Genomic DNA, 13,687 nt, shown 5'->3' with positions numbered 1-13,687 from the left:
AGCGTGCCGGCGCCGCGGTCCAGGTGGCGTGGAGATCTCTGCGAAGGCGCAGCGGGGGCTCGGGGCCGCGGGCGGCATTGGGGTCAGCGCTCCCGGAGGTAGCGGTTACACGTGGAGGGCAGGAAACTTTGCGTGCCCGGGAGGTTGCAGCGGCCGAGGGGCGCACCCGGCGGTGGCCGCGAGGTTGGGCTGCTCAGCCAGGCTGGGAAGCGAGCACCACGGGCCCTCCACGGGACGCGCTCCCAGCCCCCTCCCTGCGCACCCCACCCCCTTCCCTCCGCCGCGCACGCAGCGCCGCGGCCCCTGTCAGAAGCGACCGGATCCGCCCCAGCCAAGCAGGGCCCGACTCGCACCCAGGACCGTGGGCCTCCGCCTTCCCTCTAGCCTGGGAGAAGCATTGGGCCCTCCCCTCCTCCCGAGGAGCGACGCGGGCGTGCAGGACGTCCCGAGAAGGCCGGCCGCCCGCGGCCACGTCCCGGCCCGGCCCGGGCGCGCCGAGGAGCGGAGCCAGGGGCCGGCGCTCGCCCCGGCTCCCTCCCGGGCGCGCCGGAGCCGGGGGCGGCCGCTCTGGCTGCAGCCTCGAGGGCCTACGCCTCCCCCGGCCGAAGCTTCCCGCGGCGCTCGGCAACTTCATTCGGCTCCTGCCACCGGGAGCGAGCTCACCCATCAGGTAAGGAAGGCTGCCTGTTCCTAGGCTCCAGCTCGGGCGGGCGTGTTTCTGAAAGTTGATTTGAAATGCATCCAAGAGTGAGCAGGGCCAGCCGCGGCTCCTCCCCGAGGCGACTTCTTTGCTCCTGCAGACATTCCCGGCACCGGCCGACCGGCGGGAGGACCTCCCCGCGCGCCCAGCACGCCCGCTCCTGCGCGCCCCCAGCAGATCCCAGTGCCCTGAGTCCGGGAGCTGGCGGGACGCTCTCCGGGTCGCTTACTCTGCCCCTCCTCGGCCGGGGCAGGTGAGGGACGCAACACGGCCGGTCTGGGCACGGGCTATAGACCTCGTAGTTCCGCGTGCCTGGGCCGGGCCCCGCGAGGGAAAGCACCCACTCTTTTTAATCTCCATCTTACCCCAGTAGTTGGGTTCCTGCAGAGGCGTCCCTCGGGCCCCCACTAGTATAGGTTGGGGCGGAGTCGGACTCGGGATGGGAAACCTGGGCTGGGGACCGGGTGGAGGGGGTTGGGGGGCAGGGGAAGGAGAAACGCAGTTGGGGGGCGGAGGCCTAAGTACTTAACGCGTTGACTTCGAGTGAAATCAGATCAGTCAGAGCAGTTCGCTGTGACTCGTTTCTCTCCTCCCACCCCACATTTCTCTTGGCTGGACTCTACCCTCCCAGCTCATTCTGGTCACCCTGGACACTCCCTCCGTCTTTTCCCAAGAGTGCGGCGGCTTCGGGCGCCGCGTCCCAGAGGGCACAGACGCCTAAAGCGTCGTCTCCTCTCCTCTACAGGTCCTCCCGGCCCGGCCCGAACATGCTGGACGGCCTGAAGATGGAGGAGAACTTCCAAAGCGCCATTGAGACGTCGGCCTCCTTCTCCTCGCTGCTGGGTGAGTATTCAGGCCATGCGCCTGGGCGCACCGTCTTTCCGCCAGGCCCCAGCTCTGGAGCCCAGCTTCCTTGGACCCGGTCGGCAATAGGGGAGCTAGCGGCCCGCTTCACGCACTCAGTTGAGCCCACTCACTGTCTAGCCGTCAGTCTCTGTGGGTCCTTCCTACCCTTAACCGACAAGCCACCCCAGGCCTCACGCATCGGGCACCGAACTCCCCAGAGCCGCGAGGGGCGGGCGAGATTGCTTGCAGGCGTTTGAGTGGCAAATGATTAAAAATACCCAGGACTGGATTTTTAATCACAGAGCTGATCGACGTCTCATAAATGCCGCCGTCTTCTCCGAGGCTTAGGGACGAGCACACAAACCCCAGTCACGGAGCACCCAAGTTCGAGGCGGCTTCTCGCCTCCAACCAACTCCAGCCCCAATCTCAGCCTCAAGCACCGCGGAGAGGCTTTTCCGGGCCGGTGGGCAGCGCAGCGCGGGGATTAGCCCGCGCGGCAGGGCCCTTGCCTCGGCTTTAATTAACTGGAGCCGGATCTCGGGTCCGGCGTGTCGCCCTCCCTCCCGGGTCTCCCCAATCTCTTCGCAGCGACCACGGAGGAGCGGCGAGCCCAGGGCCTCGACCCACACGCGGGTCTAACCGAGCTGAGGCCAGGGATTCCCACCCTCCACCCCGCACCCCGCCCTCGATGCTTTTCAAGTTTGGTGAATGGGTGTTTTAATTTTTTTTTTTTAGCGGGAGGGGTTTTCGTTTTGTCAGTTAAACCTCTTGCCTCTTTCCCTGACTCGGAACCGCTAGAGCGGGGCGGAGGCGGAACATGAGCCTGTTCGGCTAGCGAAACCAGACTGAGGGAGGAATCCCCCCCAGCTCCCCAGATGAAACGAAATCGCGTGCACCGCGTTCCCCCTTTTCAACCGCCTTTTCGGAAACTTACCGACTCCACACAGCCTCGGAAGATCCAGGGCGTCAGAGCTGGCCCAGACCTGGCGCAGGGCGCGCTCGAACTTCTTGCGTTCAGCGGGCGTCGCGGCTCGCCCGGTACTCCCTGCCCGGCCCACGTCCGCTCTCTGCGCCCGGGTCGTGGCCCTAGACGCCGAGAAAGGGCAGAAAGAATAGGGAACATTTTAAAGATCTCGCTACTTCTAGTCCTCCCTGCCTGAGCCCCAAGGTGACCGGCCCCGCTCCTGAGCCGGTGGCTGCGTCTCCTAAGGGGAAGGCGACCGAGTAGCAGGGGAACTGGGAAGGGTCAGGCCCTTTGGGACACCACGCGCAAAGGTATGGTTACCCGGGGGACTAGGCCTTCTTTAAATAGCTGTGAAACGTGCCGGCAAAGCGACAAAGGTGGCTGAGCATCCCACCACCCTCAAAAAAAAAAAAAAGCCGCCCCCCCGCACCCGCAAACTAAAGGGACAAAACTGACAGAAGTGCAAGGGTTGGGACGGAGAGGAGTCCCTTTCGCGCTGAGTCGGTTTGGGTGCGGTTTCGCCCTCACGCGTGGCTGCTGAGCTCGCCTGATTCCCGGAATCCTGGTCGGACACTCCGCGGCGTCTCCGAGTCCTGCTTCTTTCCATTTTTTTTTTTCCCTTCCCTCCATTTTGATGCTTCTTAATTATGAAAAAACCCATCTGTAATTTGCGCTCCAGCCAGCAGCTTGGGGTTCATTGGTTTGAACAATACTTAGCTTGCCTAGGGCGAGAACAGTATTTTTCTGCACGCACGGGACTTTTTAGGAAGCAAAGAAAATGTAAAGTTTTCTTTTAAAAAAATAGAACAGAATTGCGTTTTAGCAAAAGACAAAACCAAACAACAAAGTAGAAAATTCTTTTTACACACTCACAGTTTTAATAATAGACAATAGAGACAAGCATAGTGAGTGATTTAGTGATTACGTGATAAACTTGGGAGCACACATTTATTTGCAGGCCGATTTTACAGGATGTGCGCACGTTTGCGCGCATACCAGGGTAGGTTTGATAATTAAAGACCACTTATTGATTTCTGCCCCCTCCCCTGGTAGAACTGAAACCTTTCCACATAGTCCCTGTTTATTAGAAATGCCATTTGGTTTGATTTTGCTCTGCTCTCCAAATCTCAGCTTGGATGTTTAGCAGGGGGCTTCCCAGGGTGGGAAGACACGGGGGTAAATAGGTGGGTGTGGAGTGATCCGTAGCTGGTCCGGGCCGGGTTTGGCCGGGATGCTGGGCCGGCTCGGCTCACGGGCGGACGTCTGTTGCTGCTGTAGGCAGAGCGGTGAGCCCCAAGTCTGTCTGCGAGGGCTGTCAACGGGTCATCTCGGACAGGTTTCTGCTGCGGCTCAACGACAGCTTCTGGCATGAGCAGTGCGTGCAGTGTACCTCCTGCAAAGAGCCCCTGGAGACCACCTGCTTCTACCGGGACAAGAAGCTCTACTGCAAGTATGACTACGAGAAGTAAGTGCCCGCGCCTCGGAGCGTGTCCCACACACTGGATCAGCGGGCGAGGGAGACTTTGTCCTTCTTTACCCCTCATATGCTTCTGGAAGGAGCAAGATGCACCCGAGTGCCCAGATGCGCAGGTGCCCATTCACCCGCATCCTCTACGCTCCCCAGGGCGGCAGAGGACTGCGCCGGTGCACGCAACCACGGCCCAGGCCCCGCAGAAGCGCAAGGGATGGCTCCCGCTGTGGTCTGCTCGCCCAGTTTTCCCGACCTGGCCATTCCCCGAGGACACTCCTTTGTGGGTACTCCCACCCCACCAATCTTGTTTCTCCCCTCCCTGCTTCACGGGGGTGCCCTTGGGGGCGGTCAGGGGCCCACCTCTGCTCGCCGGCTCCCGCTCCACCTTACCCACCTGTCTGCGCCACCCACGCGCTTATGCGCAGAGCTGAGGTGGTCTTGATTCCATAGCTTGGGTCCCCTGTGCTCCTACCTCGCTTGGCTTTGTCCACTGGGGTCCCCGACAGATTGGGCTCGGAAACACCGCTGCTGCCCCTCTGAGCTCCGCGGCAGCGCACACCCCTTTTGCTTTTTCTCTCACTGTACTCTCCCCAGCCCCTTCCCCGTTGTCTGCAGAACCCTCGGGCCATGGGAGCAGTTAGGCCAGGCCCTCCATCCTCCACCTCCTCCCTAATTCCCATCTGGATATGTGTTTCTGCCACGCCGCAGGTTCAGTTCCCTCCCATCGACGCAAACGTTCTGGTATGTTTTGAGGAGAACTAGGAGACAGGTATTTAAGAAAGTGGGTTATTTCGATTCTAGATCTCCATAATGTCTGAAGCCTGGATGAGGCTGGGGAGTGGGAGTTTGAAGGATTTCCTGGTTCCGGCCAGGCAGGCCCTGAGTTGCTTAGTAGACCTAAGCGGGGGTAGGCTTGGGGGGGTGGGGGGGGACTGCCTTTCCTGGTCAAAATAGCTCAATAACAGGGACACTGACTTACCCGAGCTGTGCGGGGTATTGAAGCAAAGAAACGTGGCTGAAACGGGGGCCTCTGTTTTTGTACCCGAGGACTGGATAAGTGACGGAGTGCCCTCGGGGCACGGGCAGGAAAATTCTGCATTTGTCACTGGTGAATGAAAGGGACAGCACTATATGAGGATAATCAAGGGAGGGTTAGTGTTCCTGAAAAGCAGTTCCTATCATGTTATTAAAAACACACCATGAAAGGAGGTGTCCAGGAGAAGTCTCAATGTAACAAAAAGCTCTGAGAGAGAACAGAAATATCTTCTTTTCTGATTTGCCTGGGCTCTGAGGTTTCCTACAGACTGACAAAGCAATCAGATGCAGTGACCACACACAAAAAAATTCTTTCTGCTGCTCACGCGCCTTTGCTATAGCAAGCTTGAATTTTACCCCCATGTGGATAGAGTACTGGGCATTTCGTTTTGTTTTGAAAAGATAATTTTACATTTCTCAGCACACAAAAAAATAGGTGTTTGATTTTGGATGAGTTGGGCAATACAGAAATATATAAAGAAGTGAAAATGCATCACCATTACCCAAAGTGGTGATTACGGTTTCAATTTTTTAAAAAAGAAGATGTGGTTATATCTGTTCTTGATTGTTTAGTACTCTAGTGTCTGAGCGAAAAGTGCTGTTTTTAGGTAATTAAGCAGATTTTGTGCACACAACCTCAAGTACCACCTTTGGATAAAGCTTCTGGTTGATTGCTCTTTTTTTTTCTTTTTTTTTTTTTTTTTTTTCCCCTGTTGCTTTTCATCTGAAGGTTTTGGGATTGTGTAGTCCCAATCTTTATCTTTGTGCTTATAGATTACCAAAATGTCCACATCCTTCAGGCACAACACTAGCAAATTCAAAAGTATGGGAGCTTAGGAAAGGATTTGGGTGGTGAATTTCTATTGTTTGTGAAAAAAAAAATCATGAATCAAAGAAGGCTTAAGGGTCAACACAGCTGTCTGGCAAGTCAAATCTTCTTTAAGGAAGTCAGGCTGTGTCAAGAGGAGAAGAAACAGTTGTTGTAAAGTACTTAACACAACAATGTCCCCTCCATTTCAGCCTCCCAGGTTTGGAGCGGTTTGGGCTTATTAGCCCACTAGGGTCAGTTCTCCCCACACAAAGCTATTTCTGCAAAGGGAAAATTGCAGGGATCAACTTGCCAGCTGTTGGCCAGAACCAAGAAGATTTTACAGAGTAGTGTGAGCTACATTGTTTGGAGAGGTGTTGATGCTACAGTGAGGGTTTTTAATGTTGATTTTAACATATATTTTGGAAGCACAGATGGCCAAAATGGAGTTGCTTGTCTCTTTAGTTCACTATCAGCACTTGTCTGTGCCCAGAGCCTCCACTGTTTTTTCAGATTAATTTTATTCCGTTTTTCTCTCCTCTGTTCCCCATCCCAATCCCGTTCTTCTTTAACCAAGCAGGGCTGTAAAATATTTAATAATCTTAATGGCATTCATCTGCGTGGTAGTTGCTATAAGAGAAGAAAGGGTGGTTTGTTTGTTTGTTTGTTTTAAAATTAGGCTCAAGACAAATTCCTTTATTCAACAAGCTCTTTGAGCTTCTACAGGCAAGGCACTAGGCTAGGGGATAGGAGGATACTGAGAAAAAGTCTCGGAGCCTGCCTTCAGGAGGCTTATAGCCTAGCACTTTTTCCATCTATATTATCCTAACTGTTGAGTATTTCTTGAAAACCTCTACTGAGACTGCAGGACTAAGTATTGAATAGAAGCTGTCTGGAATGACCAGAAATTTATCCTCCAGGAGGATGCAATTCAATTTTAGATAACAGTCATGAGACAGTCACAGAGAGCACATTTCCTCTTTAACAAATACATTTGTAAAAATAATTTTTGCTTTTTTTCTTTGGATCTTTTTAAAAATTTGAGGCCCAGCCAAGGCAAGTGGAAAGGAAATTAAGATGGAAGTTAAAGTGATAGGACAATGGTGGTGGTAAATTATGGAACAGTTCATCGAAAATGAATATTCAGGCAGTGCCCTTGTCTCCAAAATTCATGGAGTTCAAATGCTGTTTTTACACATCAAAATAAAAGAACATGTAGCTAATGTACAGTCTTCAGTGAAGTTCATAAACATAATATTAACAAAGTGGGCTTATCCTATTTAGCCATTTGTATGTGCATTTCTGGCCATTGAGCACTGTTGCATTTGAATTATTAGCTGCCTATTCATGGTGTCAGGCAGCCAGTTAAAAAGTGAAAATTCTACTCTGTCAACTAGTTGTTACACCTTCTTGATGTCAAACACCATATTTGTCTAATTTTAAAGAATTGAATTGACAGTGACGTCTTAGACGTACAGCCATTCATTTGAAGACTTCAGGGTATTTTGTTAAATATTTGTCTCATACACTGTGACACTCTTAGGAATAATTTATCTCCTCAGCATCCAAAACAAATAAGCATTTAAGGCTGGAGTGCAGAAAACTGATTTATGAATGTCCAGAAATTAGGAACTGGAGGTGACCTTTATTGTCCGTGACGTGCTGTCAAAGAAAAATAACTAGTTCGGTGGGATGGTACATGCACAGAATTGATGAAGGGGCATCATGTCACATAAAACATCAGGATGCTATAGGTGTGGGTGTTTAAACGTCGGACTCAGCTGTCTTCAGCGTTCCCGAAAGTTAGCAGACAACCAAAGTGTTTTCCAGCCTGGGGATCTTCTACTTACATAACTGTTGTTCCCTATTTAACTGAGTCCTCTAGGATCTGGTTAGTTTGGAGTTTTCCCTGAATTTGTTCCAAACAAATACTGTAGTTGGACTTAAGTTGGAGAAAGAAGAGGCTGCTGAATAACAGGAATGTGGTAATACAATAGATAATTAAGCCTTCTGGAAGAGATCCCACATTTAAATCAAGTTTATATTGTTTCTTTCATGTGCCTGGCGGCTCTGTGTGTCAGGCGGGGCCCTCTCCCCTCACATATGAAGTTTATCATTACCCCTTAGATTGTTCTGGACATCCTAGGAGCAGTGTGGGATAGTACTGCTGTCATCAGGGCTGCTCTTATAACATCATAACTCCCCACATGTCAGCAAAGTGCAGGCCTTGGGAAACCTTCTCTCAGAGGGCCAGTCCATGTTTTCTCCCCTTTCTTTTGGAGCAGACCAGTTTTTCTGAAGAAAGGGACTCCAGTGAACCAAAGTACATATCCCTCACTTAGAGCTTTCTCTGTATTTTTCTTTCGACCTGCTGATTGGCAGCCCCGAGGAGAAAATGGCTGAGGTAATGATTTCTTTTAGGATCAGTAATGAACTAATACTGCATTTTATCAAGGTAGTGTAGCCTGTGTGTGTAGGGAGGAGGGTTAGTTTGGTTTTATTACTGTGACATTACTTGGAGATCAAAATTGGGCATCAGCTCCTCATAAAAGAAGCCCACAGATGAAATTACAGAGGCAGTTGTTAGATTTTTACTCTATCTTTTGTTGGCCTCACTCCTGGCGTAATAAAATTTAGAAATATAAAAATCAAACACAGCTAGGTAATAAATTGATGTCTGCATTAAACTGCAGGGGGGCTTAGCTTGGGATAAGCACCGTCCATGGGCTGTGGCTGTGTTTGTGCAGGCTGACTTATCTCTTTTTTTATTTAGAGGGTGATTGGAAACACTCCTTGTTCAGAGGTGTTTTCTCTTTTTATATGTATTGATCCATAGGTAGGACTTTCTTTTTTTTTTTTTTTAACATCTTTATTGGAGTATAATTGCTTTACAATGGTGTGTTAGTTTCTGCTTTATAACAAAGTGAATCAGTTATACATATACATAGGTTCCCATATCTCTTCCCTCTTGCATCTCCCTCCCTCCCACCCTCCCTATCCCACCCCTCTACGTGGTCACAAAGCACAGAGCTGATCTCCCTGTGCTATGTGGTTGCTTCCCACTAGCTATCTATTTTACGTTTGGTAGTGTAGGACTTTCTGAATCTCAGACTTAAAATGTTGAAATAAAATTAGAGAGCAGGAGTGGATATTAATAGTATTCTGGGGATTAGATATGAACGTTGCCTTTCAGAGTAGACTTGTGGGATTCTTTTGATCCTTAACATAAATGGAGCACATTAAAAAAGTTATTTATCCAGTTTTACATATTGTAGAGTTCTGGGATTTTGTCATCTACCTGGCTAAGGAGTTGCTTTTGCTGTTCAGATTTCAGTGACAAGAGCTTTTCTGATGGTTCATTGTTTGTCTTGCTTTTTAGTTTCATTTTTCTTATTTATAACTTTTGTGTGACCTAAAATACTGTTACTAATTTTAGAGAGCCCTCTTTATTGTTGTTTTTTAATTCTGGGAAGGTTTTTTGGAATTAATGAGTAGGTACTGTTTCTCTAATGAGAACAATTCCATTCATTAAATTATCAGCTAATTAATTTTTATGGTCAAAGAAATTATTTGGGTCCTACTGTTTGGAAGTGAGAAAATAGACAAGGATTTAAAATACTCATTATATTGCCGGAAATTTATTAAAGCTTCTTAGAGTAAATTGATATACAAAATGTCATTGTTGCTTTATATCAAGATCGAAGTAACCCATATTGAATCACGTTAATTTGATTGTTAAATATAGTTGTACAATACTGGGAAATGAACTATGGGGGAAGAAGTGCAATCACATCCACCATAGAAAGGTTTAAAAGTAATTTCCGCCTTAACTATGAAATCTTAGCTTTACTTTAATGCTTTGCAATTTTTTTGTTTATACCTTTCTAACATGGAAATTTAAATGCCCATATCTTCGGATGGGAGTTCTTGGTAAGCCACTTGCAGGGTGGGGTATGGAGGATTGGGGGCTGTATGGGGTGGGCAGTGCCACCCCTCACCCCACCCTGCACAGAAGCAGAAAGGGTCCTATGTGGGAGAGTCCTGTCCAGTTTCCAGCATGCCTGAGGCTTCCCCCTAGGAATGAATGCCCTGTATGTTTTTCTGAAAGTTTCTTAGCAATGTGTAGATCAGCGTTACCAGCAGCCTTTTCAGATTCAGTTTGGGGAAGTTGGTAATTTTAGGAACAAAATGTAGAAAAGGTTCTGGAGAAAAGAGGCCCTTTTCTCCTTTGTGCCTGTTTTCTGGAACCCACAGAGAAACTTGGTACGCCTCACGATTTACATTTTCTCCTTCGTCTCCTTGACTAGTGCGATGTGGGACAGTTTAGTCAATTTATCACAATTAGAATTAGTTATGTTATCATTGACCAATGTCAGCTGCAGCTTTGTGTCTCTTTGTCGTATATTAAATGAAACCCAGCCAACTGTCTTGCTGAAATGAAGCAAACACCTTCCAAATGTCAAATTGTTATTTTAGTCAAGCACAATTATCTGTCTCTATATTTTTAACCAAGATGAAATTAATAAAATAGCTGTGGCCCTGGCATTAATTAGCAGGAGGATTAGAGCTATATCAGCTAAAAAGGAGGTGTAAACACTATAATCTTGCTGCATGTTTGTTTTCACACTACTGAAAATAAATAAAATGAGACTTAGGACAGGGATTAAGTTTCTTTTGGCATTAGACAGCAGATGCAATTGGAATGCAGCAGAAACAGTGAAGTATTAGTGAAGACATTATCAGAGGAATAAAACTGTGGCCCAACATTGGTTTCCTACCTTCTGGTAGACTTGGTCCCATTGCAAATAGCCCCATCTGGGCAGTTAAAAGAGGATTTTTAAAACCTACCTCCGTGCTGTACTTTTCAGTTGCGACCCAAGGCAACCAGATCATCTGTAGAGCTTGTCACCTGGCTGCCATGCTCGGGTTCGCTAGAATTTAATGGAACCCTTGCCAGAATCCCCATTATTGCACCATAATGTCATAACAACTAAAAATACAAAATGGGCTGTGCTTCTCCTAGTCCTTAACTGAAGTCACATGAAAGAGTTTGGTCTCTTCTAGCCTTTCAAGATTCCAGTTGGGGGATCCTATTTTTGGATAACAGTAAATATGTCTGGCTTTTCTGACTCTCTAGGCCTCCAGTGGCTTTCTACCCTGATAGATTTGTATTTTATCATCATTACCCTATAATGGACAAACCCTGGTAGGTATCTGGCCACTGTGGATTGGACTACCTTGTCTGATGGGCCAGTTAAACTCTTCATATAAAAAAAGATCTTTGACATCCAGCAGTGCTAGGAATGGGCCACATGCCATATCTGACTTCACATCTAGCCCCATCCCATTCTGCCTCCCCCTCACTCCCCTATGTCCTGTGGAATTCTACTAACTTGACTCTTGCAAGCACATGATATTACTTAACACCATCTCATCAACTGCCTCATTTTTCCCCCATGCCAAGTTTATGGACTGTTAGTCCTCTTTTAATTTTTCTCACTTGGAGGAAACAAATTCGACTTTTAGATACACAGCATAATGGTCCACCCAGTTGTGGAGCAGGGCTCAGCTACAATACCTGATGAGGGACATTACGCTCAGGTTTGCATGATCCCATGACCACACTCTTTGGTTGACCAACTGGGGCCCCTGAACATCTTTCTGAGTGTGCCTGGCACCTTCATGGATGCTGGGTTATGTTTTTCAGTGGGTCGGAGAAGTGCCTGAGTCTGACGTTGTCACCAGTAAACCAGGACGAGGAGTCGTTTGGTGAGAAGCCTGGCTAGCACTCTGATAGTGTGTACTCACTCTCAACTTGTTTTGCTCCTTCTTTGGGTGTCACACTTCTCCAACCTGGAAAGAACCATCCCTTATCTCTCGAGCACCAGCGTCTGCTGCTGCAGTGAGAAGGGATCTTTGGAGCGGCCTCTCTCCTAGTTCCATCTGGCCCCTTCAGTTACACGGTAGCCACTCCTTGACTCACAATTCTCTTGCCTCCTCCCTATCAAGCCTCAGGAACTTTTAAAAGGATTTTTCAAAACAAAACAAAACAAAACACCCCCTCCTGAACTCCAGATTAGCCTCTTAAGCTCATTAAAGTTCCTTTAAATACCAAAATGTCGGGCTCCTGGGGACTATCCCCCCAAACCATATTTTCATTCTTAACATTGTTGTCCTCATTTGGTGTGCAGCAGATTAGGGCCAGCTCCCTCTGGGCCCATAAACAGTCCCCTCTCTCTCTGTAGGAGGGTCCAAATATGTCTTTGTTTGAATACTCAACAGCCTAAACCTGAGTGGAAGCTGATGCCGCCTTGGCCTGGGGTCCCCAGCTCCAGGGTAGAGAAGAGGTTGATGTCACTGGGGACAGACAGGGTGGGACCCAGTAAAGGGAGTGGGCAGGTGAGTGGACAAAGTGTGGCTCATACAGTTTTCAGGAGTTTGGTAGTCATTGAGCCCTCTCCCAGTCAATGGGAAGAACCAGTGATGGGCGAGATTTAAAGGACTGTCCTTGACCTAGAGAGTCAGCATGGCTTTGGGATCCCTTTTGACTAGGACCCAACAGAAACACTAGAGTCCAGTTTCTGTTCAGCTGACAGGCATTGCTGGCCATCATTGTCCAGAGGTGGATTTTTACAGCTACACCTGCGTTTTGCCTGATGCTCTCTCTTTTATTGCAGCCTCTTTTCCAAAGGGCCTCCTCAATACATCCCACCCCGGTCTCTGTCATTTCAGGCTTCGTTCCTTAAAGCTGGCTCTTGGGGAGAGCTTTCTGGTTTTGACAGTGGAACAAATCCTTTTTAACATAACCATCGAGAGTTTCCTCCCCTGCTGCTGGCTCCCCCTCACCCCTTCTCCTCCTGCCCCTCCTCACATTGTAGCAGGGATTCCTGTTGTGCACGTATTCCCCAGTACCATGCGCAGTGACGGCTACCGTCTTCACAGGGATAAGGGCTCAGAGACATAAACCATGCCATGCTAGTGCCTCATGGGCGGTACCATGAAGTAGACATTGGAAATCCAAAGGGGAAGAACATCCCAGGAGACCCTTCCCTGCGTGTCTTTGGCCGGAGTGTTGCTTGGTCTCTGCAACTATCTTTCCCCTGGGGCTCTATGCACCTGGAAGCCCTCAGTTCAACCACAGCATGGGTTTTCCAACCCCATTTTCAGAATCTTAGCTCAGCCTTGCCTTCTTGCATGTCTTATGCTCAGAACCTATCTTATGACCTTTTAATTTTCAAATTATGCTGTGTGCAGGCTAGAGCCTGCTCTCCGCTAGCTGTCAAAATGGAGAGGATGTTATGAAATAATTCACATCGGGATGTACTGTGATATTCTTCCAAAGATACTTTTTAACTGGAAGGGTGTTCAGTCAGATTATTTTCTTTGTGTTCTGTTATTGGTTGGGTTCTTCTATTTTAAAAGTCCACGTCCATAGATGGAAGGGGTTGGACAGGTGGATATGAATGGTTTGGGCACTCCACAGCTCTCTGCATTACTGGAAAAATAATATGAAACACATGTCCTACTGTCAAGAGATATCCAAGCCACAATTTCCTCATCTATACAAAGGAATAGAATAATAACAACCTCATACGGTTATTGTGAGGATTACATAAGGTAATGAACTTGAAAAGCCTTTTGGTAAAATGTGGAGAACTATACAGGCTTGGGTATTATTATTGTTGGTTTTTTAATATGAGTAAAAGAATACATACTCTTAGAAGCTGTGTACAATAACACAGTCTAGTGGTTAAGAGCATAAACTCTGGAGCCAGAGTGTCTGGGACCAAATCCTTGCTCTGCTGCTTGCTAGCTGTGTTACCTTGGGTGAAGGTCATGCTTTCTCTGTGCCTGTTTCCTCT

At 48.5% G+C, this 13,687-nt stretch overlaps 1 protein-coding gene across 1 annotated transcript in view; it reads left to right on the top strand.

Moving 5' to 3' along the window:
• The first annotated feature begins 1,467 nt into the window (after nt 1-1,467).
• Nucleotides 1,468-13,687, top strand: part of LMX1A (LIM homeobox transcription factor 1 alpha) — a 148,176-nt gene continuing 135,956 nt past the window's right edge. Inside the window, exons 1-2 of the mRNA XM_007191073.1 lie at nt 1,468-1,543; nt 3,790-3,976. Of these exons, the coding sequence (XP_007191135.1) occupies nt 1,468-1,543; nt 3,790-3,976 (263 nt within the window). The remainder of the gene's footprint in view (nt 1,544-3,789; nt 3,977-13,687) is intronic.

The sequence above is a fragment of the Balaenoptera acutorostrata genome, chromosome 1 (assembly GCF_949987535.1).
Source record: "Balaenoptera acutorostrata chromosome 1, mBalAcu1.1, whole genome shotgun sequence".
In the NCBI taxonomy this organism is placed as follows: domain Eukaryota; kingdom Metazoa; phylum Chordata; class Mammalia; order Artiodactyla; family Balaenopteridae; genus Balaenoptera; species Balaenoptera acutorostrata.
The sequence above is the reverse complement of the archived record's forward strand: the minus strand, read 5'-3'. Positions and strand labels throughout refer to the sequence as shown.